At 39.8% G+C, this 19,961-nt stretch overlaps 1 protein-coding gene across 5 annotated transcripts in view; it reads right to left on the bottom strand.

Moving 5' to 3' along the window:
• DISP1 (dispatched RND transporter family member 1) overlaps nt 1-19,961 on the bottom strand; it is an 85,960-nt gene that overhangs the window by 20,201 nt on the left and 45,798 nt on the right. For 2 of the 5 annotated variants that reach the window (XM_063391092.1, XM_063391094.1), the window contains exon 2: nt 11,408-11,944. In XM_063391092.1, coding sequence (XP_063247162.1) covers nt 11,408-11,944 — 537 coding nt within the window. Of the gene's footprint in view, nt 1-11,407; nt 11,945-16,379; nt 16,520-19,017; nt 19,194-19,961 lie in introns of those variants that run through there. The other 3 variants (XM_063391095.1, XM_063391091.1, XM_063391093.1) reach the window with 3 other exon arrangements.

Genomic DNA, 19,961 nt, shown 5'->3' with positions numbered 1-19,961 from the left:
TCTGATATTTATCATAAAGGATTTACACAATATAGAATCATGGAATATCCTGAGATGGAAGGAACCCATCAGGATCACTGAAGTCCAACTCCTGGCCCTGCACAGGATACCAGATTCATTTTGCACTCTTGCTTTTCACTTAAAGATTCACTGGAGTCAGAAATGGTAGGTTGCAATAAATAGCTGCATTAACTGAAAAAAAGACTCTCCTGTCCAAGGATTATGAGGTGTTTAACCTCAATGCTTTACTTTGCCAGAGGGAAACTATTCCCTTTGTTGGTAGATCTGGTTACCAGAAATGATAAAACATAGCTTTTTGTCATTATTATACTCCTGGATAAGCTAAATCCCTGCAGGATAGAATGAGATATGCATCATATTCTCCATCAGAACATACAATGCAAACTAATTCCCTGCACAGGAAGAAAATCCTCATGTTTTCAGAATGTCATTGACCCAAGAGAACAACTTGAATTGCTCCTAAATATCAAGCTAGCTTTTGCTGTTATATCAGATATAACACCTAGGTGTTTTCTCATCTTAATAATCACTCAGACAACAAATCCAACAGATTATGTTGCCAAAAATGTTTTTACAAGCTTCCCAATTTAATTTCTTTGTTATGATGAGCAGTTATCCATTATTTTAATCCTGAACTCTATCTAGATGTCTTTTAAACATACAGTGTTCATTGTGTTTGTCTGCACTTAGCTTTACTTGTTTACATCTCTAAGGAACAGGACAACCCACAGCAAAATCATCTTGTAAAGGAGATAAAGAATTCAGTTTTCTGGTAAGTTGGTTTTCAAGGTTTTATTAAAACCAAGAAGAATGCAACTAAATTTCATGGGGTTTTTTTCCCACAGGAAATATCAAGGAATAATCCAAAAGGATTTTATATTTTTTTAATGTCTACATTGTGAGGGTGAAATGATCTGAAACTAACTGCTATTTCATCCCATTAAAATGTGTGAAATGTCAGTGTTGCAGCTTTTCTTAATGTTGTACATATGACTATTCTTTTGCTTAATATTAAGCAAAATGCAACTCAGCAGACACTATTTGGCAATTGTATTACAGATGTCAAGTCACATTTTTACAGTTGAGACATCAAACTTCACAGAAGTTCTTATCTGCTTTTCCTGTGTTCTTACCTATCTCTTCAATTCCAACTGAGCATCTACTCTATTTTCACAGATAGGAGCAAATAAGATTGTCTTTTTGTGAGGACAGCAATTGTAAGGAAGGTGTTAACAATAAAATCATTGTCTGAGTGATTCTTGCTCTGCTTGAGCTAAATTTAACATAAAAGTGTGAGCTTCACTGACTTGCAGCATGCCCACTGTATAAAACCCCACAGAGTGGGCAGTTTGTTGTCTGGTGTGTCTTATTCACTTACTTACATACTTAAACTAAGCCAGCATTTCACTGACTTCCTTTCTGCTATGAAATCAATATTAAACTTTATTAACCTACTCTGCAAAAGTAATGGAGTTTTGACATCTCCCATGGACAAATTTCTGGCAACAGGGAAATACGTTTCCATCGAGGCACCAGAGATGGGAAAAGGTCAACGCAATCCTATTAGCATCCTAAATGTGTGTGTTTTCATTTGGAAGTTTAGGAACAGTTCTGGGAGGAATGTCCGAGGAAGATGGGTTGAGGACTTTGGGCTTGTCTAATTTGGAGAAAAGGAAGCTGAGCAGTGACCTCATTGCTCTCTACAGCTTCTCGAGGCAGGGAAGTGGAGAGGTGATCTCCTCTCCCTGGGATCCAGTGCTGGGACATGCAGGAATGGTTGAAAGCTGAGCCAGGGGACGTTCAGACTGGACACTTCTTTATGTAGAAGGTGGTTAAACACCTGACCAGACCTTCTCAGGAAGGGTTGATGTCTCAGTCCTGTCAGTGTTCAAGAGGCATTTGGACAATGCCCTTAACAAGATGCTTTAACTGGGTCAGCCCTGAATGATCCTTGCAGGTGCCATCCAAGTGAAATATTCTATTTTATTCTAACCTTGTATAGCTCATTACATGCTAAAATTAAAACTTCTATAAATTTGTGACATACAAGTGATATGAAACTGAAATGATCCTATTATAATCATCTCCAAGGCCGAGGGGCTTGTTGGATTTTTCCCCCTCTCATTTTCCTCACTGCTCCATAGGGATGGTATCCATGCAAGAGCCCAGGATTTACTGACCAAGTCCTCACTTTAAGGTTCCTTAGAAACACATTTTTGCAATACTGACTTCTGATGTCTTTCCTCTTTCATCTTCAACAACTGACTAAATATTCTCAATCACTAGGAAAACTGGCTCTTTTCCTTTATAGCACCTACTTGGTTCACTTGTCTTGAAAAGGAATTAAATCATCTTCTCTGTAGGAAAATCTGAGAGCATATGAAGCAGCCAAGTCATACAGCCTCCAAACACTTTTCTTGTATTCTTCCTTCCCTAAACTTCTCTACAAGAAGTGTAGCCACTTTTAAACACTGCTCCAAAACTGTCAATAAGAAGACTGCCATCAAGCATACTTCAACTGTATTCTCCCTGCTTTAAATGGCAAAGTTTATACACAATTTAAAGTATACACTTCTTCAAAAGGTTTAATTGAAGCTATATATATATATATTCCTTAAACTTCTGAAGCACTAAAGGCAGGACCACATGGAGCACTGCCTGGCAAATTAAACAAAAGTTCTGAACTACTAAAAAAAAAGCTTAGTAAAATATCACCATGAATCATTATTTGAAAAAAAGCCAACAGCTAATTTGGAGCAGACTAATATTATTTCAAGATCCTTCACAAGTCTAAAACCATTAGTCTTTTCTCTTTTCTTGGTAATTACAGTGAAATTAATAGATATGTTCTGGGATTTAAATGATGACTAGAGTAGTTTTCAACATTTTTACTGGCAAGAAGTCCCTTCCTTAGAAATATTTTATTTCAAAGCTGTTTTTATTACACTTCCCAGTTGAATGGAGCAACGCAAGGTCATGGCCACATCTTGTATTTCTCTGACAGACAGGAAATTACCATGACCCATTGAATCACAGCACACACAGAAGAAAAAACCCATCTCATGGTACCAATGAGAATGAAAATGTCCAAGAGTGCCTATTTTAATGATGGTATCTCCACACAGGCTGAAGTGCATGTTCTTATAGGCATTAATGACTGACATTAAGCACATGGAAGTTTGGCTCTGGAGTGGGAGACTTGGAGTGTCATAAATCACACCTCAACTGGTACATGCCTCAGTCTTCCTTCCTGTGCAGATATAAAACTCTGGGGTTGTAAATCACCAGGGGGTTCAGTTTTGCTCTCAGAAAACCTCCTTTGACCAGAGAGCATTTCTAAAGGTAGACTAAAACCACAGTTTCTCCAATTTATTCATCTAACTGTGGGGACAAACAATAATTTTTATCTTTCTGCATATTTAATCTCTTGCAGCAAATGAAAATACTGTTACTTAAGATCTTTGTTCTAAATTTAGTCAAGTATTTCTCTTCAGTGTTAAACTCCTGTACCAATATCTTTGAATTTAGTCATTTAGAATGCCATAACTTTTAAGTGATATAAAACAAATGTGTATTCAACACAATTAATATATTTAAAAGGATTTAATATGTAATTGCACAAAGAAGGCTCTCTAGCTTTTGCTAGTACTAATGAAAACTTATATAATGCAACATTATCTTCTGGATCAACTGACATGAAATTTTGTATGCTCAGTAACAAGCAAGCAAAAAAAAAGGAAATACTTACTGAACATTTAAGATTTCCAGTATTCCAGTATTGTATCTAAGACCCCAAAAAAGGGCTCTAGGATTGAACAGACTATAAAACAGATTTAATGTAATCAAAGCTGTTCAGCAAAACATTTGTAAAAGTTCATCCATTTGACAGAACAAACTACATCCTACAAACTGGAAATATAACCTAAAAATTTTGAGTCAAGGTATCCTATTAATATGCTAGAAAATATACGAGAAGTGGCAGAAGTGATGCAAATAAGCTTTTCCAGTCCAGTCCATAAATCTATTTATGATTTTACTAGAAAAGAACTAAAACACACCCTCAATTGCAAATAGTGAGGCTAAGCTGTCTGAAATATCATCAGGATTTCTACCTGTAACCTACCTCCACTGATCCTGCCAGTGGTGCCATCTCATTTCTATTTTGTATTGATAGTCCAGGCTTTAAGAGATTTCTTTATTCAGCAGAATCTCACTGCAATTTTTGTGTAGCAAAATCAATGCCAAATTGCTCAGGTACCCTCTGTATTTCCCTCTTGCATGGTGTTTGGAATTTTGCTTTGTTTTGCTGTTCAAGCACCATTGACCAATTAAAAGCAAGCACATCAACTATTATGCACTAGGAGATGAAGACAGCACTGAAATATCAGAGAAGAAGAAAAAGTGATTTTGGAAGGACTTAGAGACAATGACGGTAACTCTTAAAGAACTTTCTAAAAGGTGATGTTGATCATTCTGCACTTTCCCCCATCAGAAGAAGACTCAAAACTTTTAAGTAGGAATATGCAAATCTTTCTAAACTCATCTCTTGAAGAGTGATGAAAATCAGGTCATGCATAGTTTGGTCTGTTGTTGTTTGTTGTCTGGTGTGTCTTATTCACATCTGAAGTTTACTACAACCTCCTACTAAATTAAAAGTACATGAAAACAATGATACATGGTCAAAACCTTCCAGCAAACTGACATCATTTTGGATGTTGTGGGTTTTTTCTAAGTATTCATAAATGTTCAGTTTTAAAAGTCATCTCACACCCCACACCAATTAGTCCTTTTCCAGAACGAGCACAGCTGATGCTGGTTTTCCAGTCAATTTAGTACAAAAGAAAGGAACCACGTTTTTTACGGTTTCCCTCCCATTATCAGCTTCACATCTGCTAAAGACAGCAGTTCAAAGGCCCAGCAGATTGCTAGTTATGAGTGAGCTCTTCTGTTGTTCAGGGAAAGGTGAGGGATACAGGGCACAGGAAATTCATCTTCAAGCACACACAGGACCTGAATTCCCTAAGGAGCAGAACCTGCACGACAAAATACAGCCAGGCTGGTACTCAGCTGCACTCAGACCAAAGCACCAACCTTCCAAGCACCTTCCTATGGCAAAAACGCTTGATTCCAAACAACCAGAAGTCTAGACAAACACTAATGTTTAATTAGTACTATTAAAAAGCCTGCAAAAATCCCTTGGACAGCCCGGAATGACAGGGGTTTCTTAAGTGCACTTAATACTTTCTTAGTCATGCTATTTTTAATTTGCTCAGCCACCAAATTATAAACGGCATTTTTATTTGTATTTTGGTCTCTGTGTGTCAGCCCTTTGCTTTCAGCTCCAGAAAGTGCAGCAAGTTGTTTGTACAGTCAACAATGCCCAATATTTATCATGGGAAGAGTACATTAATAAAGCCAGAATAAAACTCTTAAGGTATCACACTCAGAGATCATGCATAACTAAAATAAAAATGTGTGACAATGAAGAAGAACAGTTCAAATTAGACCGACATGAAAAATTATTTCAATGGCAAAAAGGACCAGTTCCTTTGGTCACAGGGAATACCTACTTCTCCACATATGCACAACGGAGAATCCACATTTGGACTCGGATGCATGAGATGGCTTCACATTCCTTTTCTTTTTTCTCAACTACATCAAAATCCCAAGCATGCCATTGGGTTGTTAATGCTTCATAATAAGGAGAACTCCTATTTTGGCACAGAATAAATGGCTTAAATGAGAATAAAGCCAGAATTTGTATTGTTTCAGGAACTCCTGATCTATAGTATGAACCAAAAGATTTGCAAAACCCTGAACACTGAATGAAATTATGTTAACAACTTTTGCCTTTGAGTTGCTGAAGGCTGATAAAACATTTCAGAAATACCACTTGCAGAAACCTGACCTAAAGGTTTCCTCTTAAAGTTTCCTATTTTTAATCTTCCTAGGGGAAGGCAGAAAAGCTCCTTTATTAATTTTTAAATTGTTATATGCATATGCATTTTGTACAAAAGACATTATACAACATAAACAATATACAATATATACAGTATGCAATATAAAAAGTGAAAAAAAAATCTTTTAATGCATCAAATAAAGCAGAAGCTAACAACTTTCAAAATAGGATAGGTTGTTTAAAAAGCTCCATGGAAAAATTCTTGTGAACAGTTCATGTTGCTGAAATGAAAATATTTTATACACATGTATATGCAAAATCAGCTCTGCAAGCCAGGCAAATGTACTAGATAACAATTATCCTTTCCCTGGAATCAAGCAGGGAACTGTTTCATAACGAAGTCTTGTTATTAAGATTGGTATTTGGCAAAAATTCCCTTGCTTTTTGAAAAAACAAGAGATTTTTTTTTCTGGTTCTAATCTTTATGCCAAATATCTAGAAGGAAAAATCTAAAACGCGTAAGAGGCAGCTGTAGTGTTCTATCCTCACTTCACAGCTTCTTCACTTTTACAGAGTTTTGTTTTAAAGTATTAAATAAAGTGTAAGTATTCACGTACATCTGCAGTGCTGTTTGAACAGTGTGTGGCACAGAACTCTGAGACACAGCAGAACCACGAATCCCAGAACCGCCACATAAATCTGCAATGCCAAAACACTTCAAAAGAAGGTTTAAATCTAACTGAAAGCAAGATGTACAATAAGTCTGGATGCTTTACCAGTTTCCTGACACTGTTTTTTGCCTTCTTTAGAATGTAAATTGGTCTAGCAAGCAAAAACTTTGAATCCAGCAACTTAAACTAACTAAGCTTTGGGAGCTAAAACCTCTGAAGTAGGCTGGTGGGGGATGAGGAACAATTCTTAAATTTTAGCCAAAGTAAGGATTCTGTGGGGCTTTAAACAGATTTTATTTTCCTGTTCCAGTTTGAGATGATTACATGATTGTGGAGAGATCATCTCATATATCCTTTCAGCTTTTTTTTTTTACCACAGATAATTCAGATGCCTTTCAGAACAGTTTTCCTTACTTGTCTGCTTTAGTCAAAAGCATTAATAGTATAGTCTAAAAAAGTAAATAGCACTGGGTGACACAAAGCAGGTTCACCCGGAGCCAAGAGTGCTTGTTTGAATTTATTGGTTTGATACTGCAAAAGTGCAAGCACTGCACACACTGCCAGTCTGGAGTATTTTCCTTAGCAGCAGCACCAGCAGTTCCTTCACAGCTCCCTGACCTCTTCTGCCCTGCCTTTTGTCTCTGAGCCCACAGACCTAGGTTTTCTACATTTTATCACCAGAGATATTCCAGCAGAGTTGGCATCAAGATTAACAAGGATACAAGTAGCTTTTAACTGGTGTTTTCCCACTAAAACCTCCCATACGTGTCTGAGGGGAGCAATCCAATTTGGTACCAGAGATACCACCACTGTTACTCCATGCCTCCCACAATCCTGAGATGACTTCCTGAATGATCTCTGCAGATCCTTCCCCCTCCTCTCCTAGTTACCTGCATACATTCCTGTCGCTCTGTCTTTGAAGACTTTTCTAAGCATTCTGATTTGTCCTCCATATTGCAGTCAGAATTTTTGCTTTCTCACACTTTCTCCTATAAACAATGGCCTTGTTTTGCTAACCGTCTTTCATTCTTTACATATTTTAGGTAAGAGGAGAAAGTTGATTGACAGTTGGCTTGACCAATGTGGTTTGAGAGGTGGGATTCCATCCTCCAATCCACAGGCACCTTTGCAAATGTATAAAATTGAGTTTTGTAAATAAACTTTCCTCTTTTCCTGCTTTACTCATCCGTGTGTCCTCACGCAGTTCTTTCATGTCGAATCGTGACACATTCCTATATGAAGAAGATGTTTTGAAAAATAATAGGAAAGACTGTAAAAGTTTTCTGGCTTTTTAAAAATGCTAGTATTTAGTTTTCCTAGAGAACTATGCAACTGTTCACTATTTATTTTATCCTCCTTTCATCCCACTCAGTGTGCTACTGGGCTGCACACATTTCCTTTTCCCTAGGGACTCCCAGCTCCAGTGCTTCCCGTCGTTGTGAATCAATCTTCATGCTTCTTCCACAGCCTTCTTTGGTTGGTTTTCCCCATTTCTGCTCCACCCTGGTGAAGGCTGCTGATGACTACAGAAGCAGGTGGCAGCAAAGGAGGGGCAGTAACTACATCTCCTCCAGTAACTACATCTCCTCCTCCTCGGGTTTCTTGAGATACACAAGCACATTCCAACAAAAAGGGAATGAGCTCTCCAAAGCATGAGCTCTGCAAAGGAGCAGGATAGGGGAAAAATATCATCCAACAGTACTGAAAAGAATTAAATGTGCCATGCTTCACACAGGTAAATTTAGAAATGGTTAGAAAGCAAATCAACCCCCCAGAGAACTGTATTCTGATATGGAGAAATGGCTAGAATTTCCCAGGGAGTGTTCGCGTGGTCAAGCTGTTATGGCCACTAAGAAAAGAGATATGAACATGTTTACAGGAGCTACTTCTTAAATATGTGCACAAAATAACACAAGAGATTTTACTCAAGATCTCCCAGTCTCAGAAAAACATCTAAAAACCATCAGAATTATTATGACCAAATGTTGACCTCTTTTACCTACTTTTACAATAGAATTTTTTACCACAATCATGCTGCAAAACACCAACCGCTAAAAATATATTCTTTTATGCTACAGAACTTTTTCACCAACCTAAAAAAATTAACAGTTGTCCAGACTCTCAAGATATGGTGACTAGATGATGTTTCCATGTAATTTAGTTAAACTTCAAAGCTGAACCCTCTACAAAATTCCAGATCCAGCCAGCTTTAAGAGGATAGGACAAGTGTGGCATTATTTCAATCTGTCTTTGCTCACTTCAATCTGCAATGATATACCAGAGCCACATTCCTTTAATATTAGGTCACTGACAAATGTTAAGCCTTGGGCTTCAAAACCTGACAAAACCTGTTGTGCTGAAACAATTGGTTACCTGCCCAGAGCTGTCAGCATCAGTGATAGTCTGCAAAGAGTGTTCACCCTGCTCTATCTAATCCCATCTTTTCCCCCTTCTTAAAATTATAACAATACTTCAGTGCATTTTTTAAAAATAGAAAGAAGCTAAATTAAGTGTAGTTTGACTACATACTGAATTTAACTAATGTTTTGTATGAGAATTTGCATTTTAAATAACCCTTTAAAACATGCACATTTTGTAAAGCTGGATGATTTCCAATGAACCTTGTAATAAAAATACCTGGAGAAGAAGCTGCTGTGCAGATTATAAGATCAAATTGCAATAAAATTAAGAGTGTGGAACAATGATCACATTAAAATATCACACACCTAAGTGTTACTCTTCTGTTTACAGGAAGTTACCCGAGAACACAAAAAATGAATGCACATTTATCACCTCTCCTTTTCAGCACTGCCAAGTAGCTACAAATGAGGCAGTTTGCTTCTTCCTCAGTGCACATCCATCCACCTGCAATGCTGCATCCAGATGTTCCCAGTTTTTACCATCTCCCAACATGTCTACATTGACACTGTCCTCTCTGGGTGCTAACTTCACAATGCAATGGTCTTTAGACACACCTTGTTGAGTATGGAGAGAGAAAAGAAGTCTTGGTTCCATGCTAAGTGATAGATCAGTATACACTGTACACACTGTCCATTAATGCAGCCATGGACACTTTAGAAAGAAAAGGCGTGGAAGCACTCCAGTAATCATTTGATGGGGATATGCAGGGTATACTAACAGAGAGAGCTGATTAAATAAGTACAGGTGCTTTAAAGGTTGGATTGCATCATTGTTCTGACTGTTTGCAGTAAGACAGACCATTTACCATAAATCATTATTCATAATTTCTGTACATTTTTGTAGCAGTGTATGGTATGGCAAGGAAGCGCCAAGATGGAAAACCAGTGTCTTGGCTCAAGAGCCCAATCAGAGCAGTTCAAACAGTTTTTGCATCTGTGAAGCGTGACAGAAAATGCTATTTTATCGTCTCCAAAAGAAATTTTCACTGTTTTTATTTCTAGACTAAAACCAGAAACCCTATGGATGGCATTTGTTCCCTTCCTCATGACTGTGGAATACAGATGAAGCAGTTTAATAGCTCTGCTGCACGGAGAAAAACAGTGAAATCAGTGCAACCATTCCAACAGTTTGAAAAGTACGACTGATGCTACAATAGTTCAACTTCCTGCATACCTTTGCATACAAAATTATACAACATCTTGGCTTGACATTTAAACAAGTATGGGGTGGAAAAAACATCTCTGATTGTAAGCAGTTCTGACAACTAAGATTTTTTCCATTTGTAAGTGGAAAAACTGGCAGGAGAAAGCTGATTTGCGCTCTGTATTATCATCCCTGTTTTCATCTGCTTGTATCTTCAGAGGAAAAAAGCTTTATTCACTTTGAGTTTTTCCACATTACATGTTTTTCCCAGTCTGATATTTTTAGGAGTTTAAAATTAGTTCATATATTTCATCAACACAAAATCACTGTAACTGACTGAGAAACACTTATAGCTCCAAGCTCTTGAACAAGGTTGCAGATGTTAGAGAACAGGCAGAAGGGTAGTTTTTAATGCTCCCATGAAAATTCACCTCTTTTAGCCACTGCAACTCAGAGAAAATAATAACCTCAATAAAAGCTTCAGAGCTTCTTCTTTCAATGGGGAATTTGGTTTTTAGAAACTGCCTCTTAGACTGACTGCTTTTGCCCCGGACCAGGAGGCTATAGAAGATTTTTCTTAAGTTTGTTGCTGCCTGAAGCTCTGGAACTCCAAAGCTAACAAAAACCAAGAGGCAGGTTCTTATGAAATGGAGAACAGAAGGAACTAAAACCTGAAACAATCCCAAATTTCTCAATCTGACCACAATTTTGAAGTTTAGCAGATAACCTACACTGAAAAGACATGAGGGCAACCCACTGAACCAGCTGGCCTGACAAAGAAAAAACACCTTGTACATTCGAGAATAGAATTGTTGAAAGTATTTTTCAATGCATCTTTTTAAGGAAATATGTGTTTTGATTGGACTACGCACACATACCGGACCTTTCAGTGTATTCTTAGCTATCTCTCTACTGGTTTGTTTTACACAATAGAGGTGTACCCTGTGTCTTCCAGAAGAGCTAATGAGCTTCCAAACAATCCCCAAGAAGAAAAAAAACCCAGCATTTTTTTTGTCCCAAGAAAGAACTAATTCACTTCAGAAATATTCATGGAGCCCAGCAAAACAAATCTCCTGACATGGTTTCTTCTGGAAATAATAACTTGGTAATGCATTGAAAATTCATCTGTAAAGTTACCGGGAAAGAAATTCGGTTCATCTTCCATTCAGATCTTCAACTTTTGTAAGAAAACAAAGTAGTTCTGGGAAAGATTACCCATCGTGGGAACTAAGAAATAATGCAACCTGCTTACCTTATCCTGGCAATGTGTTGCTGCACAGGCTGATGCTGGAAATGGTCAGGCCACTGATGGTGAAGGCAGAAGGATGGGGAGGGCTGCAGACAGCAGGCAGGCTGATAGACAGGGGTGTGTTTTTGGCAAATAGAGGCTGAGTACTCAGTGTGTGGCTGCATGCAGCACGAGGTCATAGGAGATGCTGCTGAGCTGCCAACCACTGAATGACATTCTTGCTTGCTGTTATGGCTACTTAAAGAATGATGGTATGGACAGGGGTGGCAGCATTGCGACAACATCTGCTGAGTTCTTTGGTTGTCTAAAGGCAGAAAGGATGGTTTGATTGTACCATTTAGTTGCAGGCAGCCATTTGGACTTGGCTTTGTTCTTGGTGTTTCCTTGGATGGGAGCTGCTGGACCGCGATGTCTCCGTCACTCGCTGCACCAACCCCTGGGCCAGCAGCATTTGACAAGATGCTGCCATTGCTCAGGACCACTGAGTCACTGGCGCTGCTCATAGCCATGCTCCAAGCTCTCAGTGGACACGTGATGTTCCTGAAGAAACAAATAAAGCATAGTCAAGAAAGCTGCAGTGTTTTTAGATGCTCAAAAATAACTTTGGATTAAACGTGAGTAAAACTCAGCTCTGAGCTTCACCTTTCACTGCCAGGAATGTGGGTGTACTTAAGTACTTAAATTTGTTCAACAAAATGTTAAGAGTGAAGTTATGCCAATTTTCAGTCATTAAACCAAATTGTAAGTCAGATGAATAGAGATTTGACGGTGTCTGTATCACAGCTAATAAGTAATGGCTGACACGCACAGAGCAAGATCATTGTGCACAAAATTAAGCTATAGTCACTATTTATAAAAAACAGATTTTGGTATAAATGGTGTCACCATCCACACCTTGCACTGCAATTTACCTGTGTGCTTTGAAAACATGCAGGAGACAAGCCCACACAATAGAGATTATTTAATAACCAATAATGTGCTGATTTCAGTAACCTCCTTTCCAATTTCTATTAAAACTGAAGCACATTCATGTTTATAAAGAAATTTTGAAATGCTTTATTTGAATAAATCAAGCCATTTTAGCAGACGTATCAAAATTTCTGAATAGTAGACTAGGTCTTTAGCAGAAGCTCAAAATGAACTCTTATGAATACTAAAAACATAGAAAACAACCACATTTTTACCATGTTGACAAAAAATAATCCCAGGATTGAATTACTGCTGATTGAGAAGCTCTTGCTTCTCAGTGACATGTATTCCAAAGGCAGTACATAATGTATTATGTTGTAAAAAATGGATATTAAAAGATGTTCTCCTAAGGTTTTGCAAGCAGTATGTAGGTAAATGAGAACTATTAACACTGTAGAAGTGACCACAGCTCAAGATCAAAACTTGTGTGAGGTGCTTGCAGCAGCCAATTTTTCCCATCTTAACTATAACTTTGTTTTAGAAAGATAAAAAGTTAAGTTGGAGATGGTTATTTTGATAAATAACACAAAAGGTCAAACATCACACTCAGATAAGAATTTGATACCAAATTTACATGGGCCTAGGGTAGGGAGGAGGAGAAAGAGAAGAAAAGGACTAATTAGGTACTACTTAGAAGAATAAATCAACACTTGCTGCTGAATAAACTAAACCACTTAAATACAACTGTTTTGACTTTTTCATACCAAATTTAATTAACAGCACGGCAAGTCCAAATTGCAAGGCTTGCATCACAGACACTGAACTTTGCAGAGAGACATAGATTAAGGCAGATAAGCAAGGAAGTTTCTAACTCATTTTCTTCCCTGACACCTTTGCTGAGTGCTCAGAGAGCTAAGCCTGCCCAGCCAGCGGAGCTGTTGAACTGCCTGAATGCTAATTCCCAGCAGAAAGTGCTTTGCCCACTGGAATGCTCCCCTAGCAGCCCCCCGCGTAGCATCTCCCTGAGACAGAGCTAAATCCTCCACTTCTGAAACGAAAATTAATCCTCTGCTATTTGTTCTAGATCATGTGCAGAGCCAGATGCCCTGGGAAATCACTTTCATTTAGATAACCGCTCAGAACAGGAGAATATGCTGCTTGACAAGCGCATTTTTCCAGCCTTCAATTCCACACATTCCTGCCGGGTACCCCCTCCCCTGGCCCAGGCAAGTCAAGCCCACGGAGGACTTTCTGCTGAGCACAGAGAGCAAATTCAAGGGGCAGGCTAAGCTTCAGTTTGGTCTGAAGAGACGTATTAGCTGTGTGAAATTCCACTGCGTTTCAGCAGTCTGGTTTTCTCTCGCACTGCAGGCAACATCAAACCTCAGTGGACACAGTGAGAGCTGGACATCAAGGCAGAGAAAGCTCCTCTCCAGGTGTCTGGCAGCATTTTAGGAATGTATGGCTGCTTATTTTTACATTCACTCACATAAGAGCTAGGCTGCACGGTGATCCTGTTCCATTTGTTTCTAAGTTAGTTGGACTCACCCGCATTATCACTTGAAACTGCTGTACACTGATCAAAGTTAGTGTCTACTGTAATAACCGAACAGAAGGGACAGAGGGACTGCAAATATCTGGTATTTCAGGAAGACACACACATCCTTTTGCTTTAAACCCATGTCACTTGCAGCATTAATTTTCAGTAGCTGTTTTCAATCACTTCATGAAGGAAAGCACTCATCTCTGTGCCAGGCACACACGTGCCAAATGCAGATGCCCAAACTCGTGCCCGCAGCAGCTGGGCAGTCCCAGCACAGACGCACGGGCTGGGCCCTTCAGCGTATCTGTGCCCTTGAGAACACTGACATGGCAATTGTAACTTCTGTCCAGACAGCTCAGCAGCCTCCATTTAATAAGATCAAAGAGAAATGCTTTATTTTCCACAGATGTAATATCTACCTGTGTACCTTTTGTTCAGAAACATTTTAGAAATACTAAATTTGAAGAAAAAACATCTAATTCTGCCTTTGTTCTCCTGTTGAACAAGCAATTCATGAACCATTTCAAACATTAAAATTTTAACAGACAGAGCTAGTTCTTTCTTTTTTTCCTAAGCCTTGAGGAAATCCTGAGTTCTGCCCATTTTTATGGAGTCTTTTAGAGAGGCAATGGAATCAAGCACCTGCTTGCCTTGAAGTTCTTTCAATGACACATTAAAGCAAGACTACTTTGTAAGCTAAGGTAGCCATCTGATTAAATATTTTATTCAGTCACAGCAAAGAACTGGGACTCAAACCAATTCTCTAGAATGTGAGCTGGGCTGTACGTTTTCATTTGGTTTGGTGACTTTTCTATCTTGAGTCATTGAATTTGACCAGGCTAATGTCATCTGAGTTTTGTTTCACTCGTGCTTGAGGGAATTAAAAATTCTGTACTATGGTACTTCACTTGTGTCCCTCTCTACAGAAGTGACTGCAAATCTACTGACAGCAAAACTTCATCTGCAGCTGTCACACCAAAATATATTCTTAGATTATATTCTTAAATCTCCATTGCATTTTGTCTCCTCTGCCATAATTTCAGTGACTGGGAACTTACAAAGATGTAACAATGGCCCAATGAAATAGTTGAGAGTCTTTTCTTTAGAGGATGAATAAATAAGCCAATTAAGATGTTACAAGTAAAAACATAGTAAGATTTTTAATATGACATGGGCAGGGGAAAACTAAGAACATGCTGATCACAAAAAAAAAACCCTAAAAATAAGAATCTTTAAAAATTCAGTCTTTGAGAATTCTGAATTCTTTCAAGTTGAAGTTTATTTTTGCTGCCTCCTCAGACTGCTTTAGGATCTGGCATTCTCCAGTAGAGTGGGGTTTTCAGACTTAGGAAAATTTACACCTGAAAGCTTTGAAGTGGTGGACAGGTATTCTGAATAATGAGGTTCTAGAAAACATAGGTTCCAATGCAGGCAGCCCTACTTAATAGAAGATTAAATACAATTAGAAAAAGTGTTAATCTTCATGTTTAATACATCCCACATCTCTAGCTGGACACAAGGTATTTTAAACATGATCATTTCTTTAGAAATTATGCCAGCTGGACTCCTAAGGGAAGAAAACCAGAATTGTCTTTAATTACTGCACTCTTGATAGCAGTGACTGCTCAGAAAGCACTTTAGCCATGCAGTTCAAAACAACTCTTGGAAGAGTATCATATCTGGAATGTACCATAGTCTGCAGCAGCGATGTTCCTTCATGACAGTTTTAGGGAGAATCCATCCATTATTTGTGGAGCTTACAGCAAACACACCTCACCTAGCAGACAGCTGCACTGCAAGCCCTTCAGGAAATAAAGTAATGCTGTACCACACAAACTATGTGGGATTTGGTGCTTCCCAACTAGCATGTTCTTCTAAAACTTGGATTAAGTTCACCTGCTGCTTTGGCTGCAACTGAAAGAATTTTTCCTTTAAGTTTCTTAAAAAGTAAAAAACCCCACCACCAACAAAAAAATCCCAACCAGTCTTAAAAAAACATTGGTTCAACAAATCCCATCTGGACTCACAACGCCTGCAACTGGGAATGATAGAAGTGCAAATCCAAGACCGAATGACGTAGTGGAAATTGAGTATAACCTAATATATTAGTACAGATAATTTATAGATTTTTAGAAGACATAAGAGAACAGCCAAGTGTTGAGGGTTGTTTTAACCATATAAGAAAAAAAAAAACAACCCAAAACCTGTACCTTGCACAAAACCAAAATGAAACTGTTGTAAGACTTTAGATTTTTCATGTAAGGTAGGACAAAATTTAAATTTGATTTCAAAGTTATCTAAAGCTTTTTGGCTGTAGTCAGCATTGCACGACTCAGCCAGCTGAACCAGCCCAGGCTTTATGAACTTTGCAGACTTGTCAGCTACAAAGCGTCATAGTTCTGAGATGAACACAACGTCCGAAGTCACAAAAACATCTTTTCATGTAAAAATTCGTCTAAACCAGCTGGATTCTAGAAGCAGTGCATTTCTAAAATAAGCAACATTTAACAATCCCAGCACTACCTGGTCAGGCTCCTTCCAGATGAAATACCGTAATGGCCTTGCGGTCCTTTAAGGCGCTGAAGTTTTCCAACGTGGCCAATAGTCTTACAGTCTGTAAACTCAGTTCAGTCCTCTCCAGGCTCTTCAATCCTCATCTGCTGTGCCAGCCAGTGCACAGCCACTCCAAAGGAGGGTTTGCTCCTCCTTCACATTACCAGAATTCTTTGTATCTTTGTTTTTTTCAGTGCTCAGAGAAGTAACAACTGGTGCCTGGTGTTTGATAGTGGGTTTCATGGGAGATGTCTACTTATCTAGGACTGCAATGGTCTTTAGTGAGTCAAACTGCTTTCTAATGTTTTATGGTTGTTGATCTCCATTTTGGCTCTCAGCTAGACATTTTTCAAATTCTCCAGCTCTTACTCCAGTGCTATCATATGTGGTGCTTGGTTTCTCTCAATACCTCGATTCTTGCTTTTCCAGCTGTTAACCCCTACCTCTTCCCTGAAAAGCTTTCTCTGTACAAAATACAGGCACGTCTCAGAATAAGCCATCCCTGTGCTTTCCTTTTTTCCCCCCAGGTATTTCAAGTATATTAAATATATGCATTTCAGCTTCAGGAAGTCTCAAATTCTTGTTTCATCAACAAGCAAGTTTACCTGATATATTTATTAATGCAGCCATTTCACTTTGAGAATTGGTACAACGCTGCTCCTATTTTTGAGAAATGCCATTATGGTCAGTTTGTTTTCGGCACAGTCTATAAATACCCATTTTCTCAACTCATGTCACTCTATTTAGAAGGAGATTTTCAGCAATCTAAGTCCTTGTTCCATGAGGCAGTAGTTAGCAGACAATTATGAAGCAGAAGAGGTTTGTAGGGGAAATTTCCCCTCCTCCAAATGTTCTGAGAGCCAGCTGTCCCTGTCATCCCTCGCCACAGGCTGTGAGGCTGTGAAGCTGCCCTGTCCTGAACCTGAGACTCCATGAGTTCATTTCCTGTGTCGCAGGCTGGCTCGGGAACCGCAATTCCTGTGACAGGGAGTTTCCAGATGTCACCGTGCCAGCGCCACAGCTCACGTACAGATGGGCGCTGGCAAGCAGCGCTGCCAAGCTGGCACAGGAACGGACCCACCAGCGACAGCTATGGGGTGAGGGAGCTGGGAAAGACTGCAAAGGGTGGGAAAACTGGGATTCTTCACACCCTCAGAAACAGATTTTGCTTTGCTTTTAAGCTAAAGTTACTTGTCCTGGCACAGAGAGGAAAACAACAGCAGACAACTTCCAGAAATCGTTTGCAGGGCTTCAACTACAGAAATCGATGGCAGTGCTTTAACTACAAAGTCTTTTCAAAGTCAAAATTTACAATAGATATCATTACAATTATAGACAGAAGCAACAACAAGGAACTCTAATTCTCTTCCAGAAGTTTTGTATCATTCTAAACTTTTAATTTTTAAAAAAGGCAAAACAAAAAGAGGCATATCTATGTAGGGAAAATAGAAAAAAATGTATTAAAGCCTGAAAAAGCTTCAAATACTCTGAGTTTTGGAATGAGATACAGCTACAAGCAGAAACTATTGGAACCACAGTACTTCAAGAAAAAATGTGCGTAGTTCTGGAAAGCAGGTGTATACCTCAGCACAGTTTAAGAGCCCAGAAAGCTTTTAAAAAACCCCCAAACACTGCTTACAACTGCCACACTGTCATCACACTAAATCTTATTTACACAACTTACTGACTTTCCATTACCATATGAAAGACTTTAAAGTTTTTGTAGTTGCAAATATTCCGATCCAAAATAGCTCTAATCCTGCTTACACAGAGCGGGGAGAAACCAAAATATGTCTCTTTCTGGCTATAAGAGGAGTTACTTGCACTGAAAGTTCCACAGGTTTTTATTTCATCATGCTGTGGGATTAACATTGAAATGAGTACAGCTGTAAAGGGACACAAAAACAACACTCTTTAAGGTACGGCCCCAGCTATACCTACCATCACCGTGGCTATATTAATGTTACGTAAGAGGTTAAGAAACCTCTGCACCATCTGCTTAGAATCAGACTTTTTGTTTTCTGTCCAAATTTAAAGACTATGTTTGAACACAGTAACATAGTAACAACAATTGTTACTAATATTAGCATTTTTCCCCTATTTTAAGAGAAGCACTAATGTAATGTCCCTCTACAGTACATTAAAGAAGGCAAAGACCCAGTGAGAATGTCAAGGCACATCAGGCAGGTACACACTGCAGTCACACCTATTTGATAAACACAGAGCATTCTTTGCATTTGGCTACAGAAAACGCAGCAAAGCACTTTTACACGATCAGACCAGCAATAATTTTCTTCGAAAGCTAAACATGGGAGTTGTTGGGTTTGTTCCCCGCTTCATTTCCCAAGCGTGAGGGGGTTAAGTCTCCCATTTGCTAAACCGTGCCCTGAAGGTGAAATGATAACTCCGTACAGCACTTTTATCACAGCGCATCTGCCCAAGGAGCCGGATCTCGAGTTGGGAGGGGGGTCTGCCTTCTCACCAGGCTCTTCAGCGCTGGCAGGGTCCTGTGCTAAGCTCTCCGGCATTTCTACCCAGCTGAAAAGTCCCTCACATCCCCGGAGCCCGCTTGCATTACAAAGTAGCACTGCAGCGTAACTACACTCACGGAGTTAGACCTCCATCCCCGCACTTTCCCGAGGCACGGCCAGGTCCGAAGCGACCCGACGGGACGCGGCCGCTCTCGCCACTCACCCAGCCGCACGTCGGGGCAGCGCGGTCTCGGTGCAGGCACCCCCGGCTCCGCGCCCGCTCTCCCGCAGCCGCAGCCGGAGCCGGGGCCGCCCCGCCCCGCGGCAGGTCCGGGCTGTGGCAGCGCCCGCGGCTCCTCCCCGCTCCCCGCCCTCGCTCGCAGCCCCCCCGACCGGGCTCGGGCCGCGGGGCCGCGGCTGCAGCTTCACCTGCCCGCGCCCGGCGGGGCTGCGCCCCCGCGGCTCCGCGCCAGCCTCTCCACGTGGAGAGCACGAGTGGCATCGCCTGGGCACCGGCTGCGGGAGCGGGAAGGAGCCGAGCGAGGCGGCACACTGGAAACAGCTCCGGGCTCATTTGCAGAGCTTTTCAAACCCACTTCAGCCCTCATTAGCTCTTGGCAAGGGCTTGTGCCCCAGCACCAAGCTCTTACTTCATCCTTTGGTTGTCAGGTATTTCTTAAAAAATACTGGTGTGTGGCTACAAATCTCCAGCAGGTCTCCAGTGTAACAAAATACCTACTGCGATTTAAGAGCTTTTACCCCACCAGACTTTACGATATTTGTACCTAAAAAAGCTTCTTCCACACAGGAGTATTTGAAGACCTGGCAGTTCATCTCCACATATGTCTCAATAACAATCTTTTATAAGACTTTATAAACACAAACGTAATTATTACAGACTATTAATGAAAAAAAAAAATAATAAGAAGAAAATTTCATGGTTCACAACTCAGAATGAAAAAAAAAAATAGATTACCAAAGTCTGGGGATATTTAAACTCTCAATTCTAGGTATTAATGTGGGAAATACGGTACTCGCTCACTTGGCAGAGCGGTTCCACGAGGAGCTTAAAGCCCTACCA

Source organism: Prinia subflava, chromosome 2 (assembly GCF_021018805.1).
Source record: "Prinia subflava isolate CZ2003 ecotype Zambia chromosome 2, Cam_Psub_1.2, whole genome shotgun sequence".
In the NCBI taxonomy this organism is placed as follows: Eukaryota; Metazoa; Chordata; class Aves; order Passeriformes; family Cisticolidae; genus Prinia; species Prinia subflava.
The sequence above is the reverse complement of the archived record's forward strand: the minus strand, read 5'-3'. Positions and strand labels throughout refer to the sequence as shown.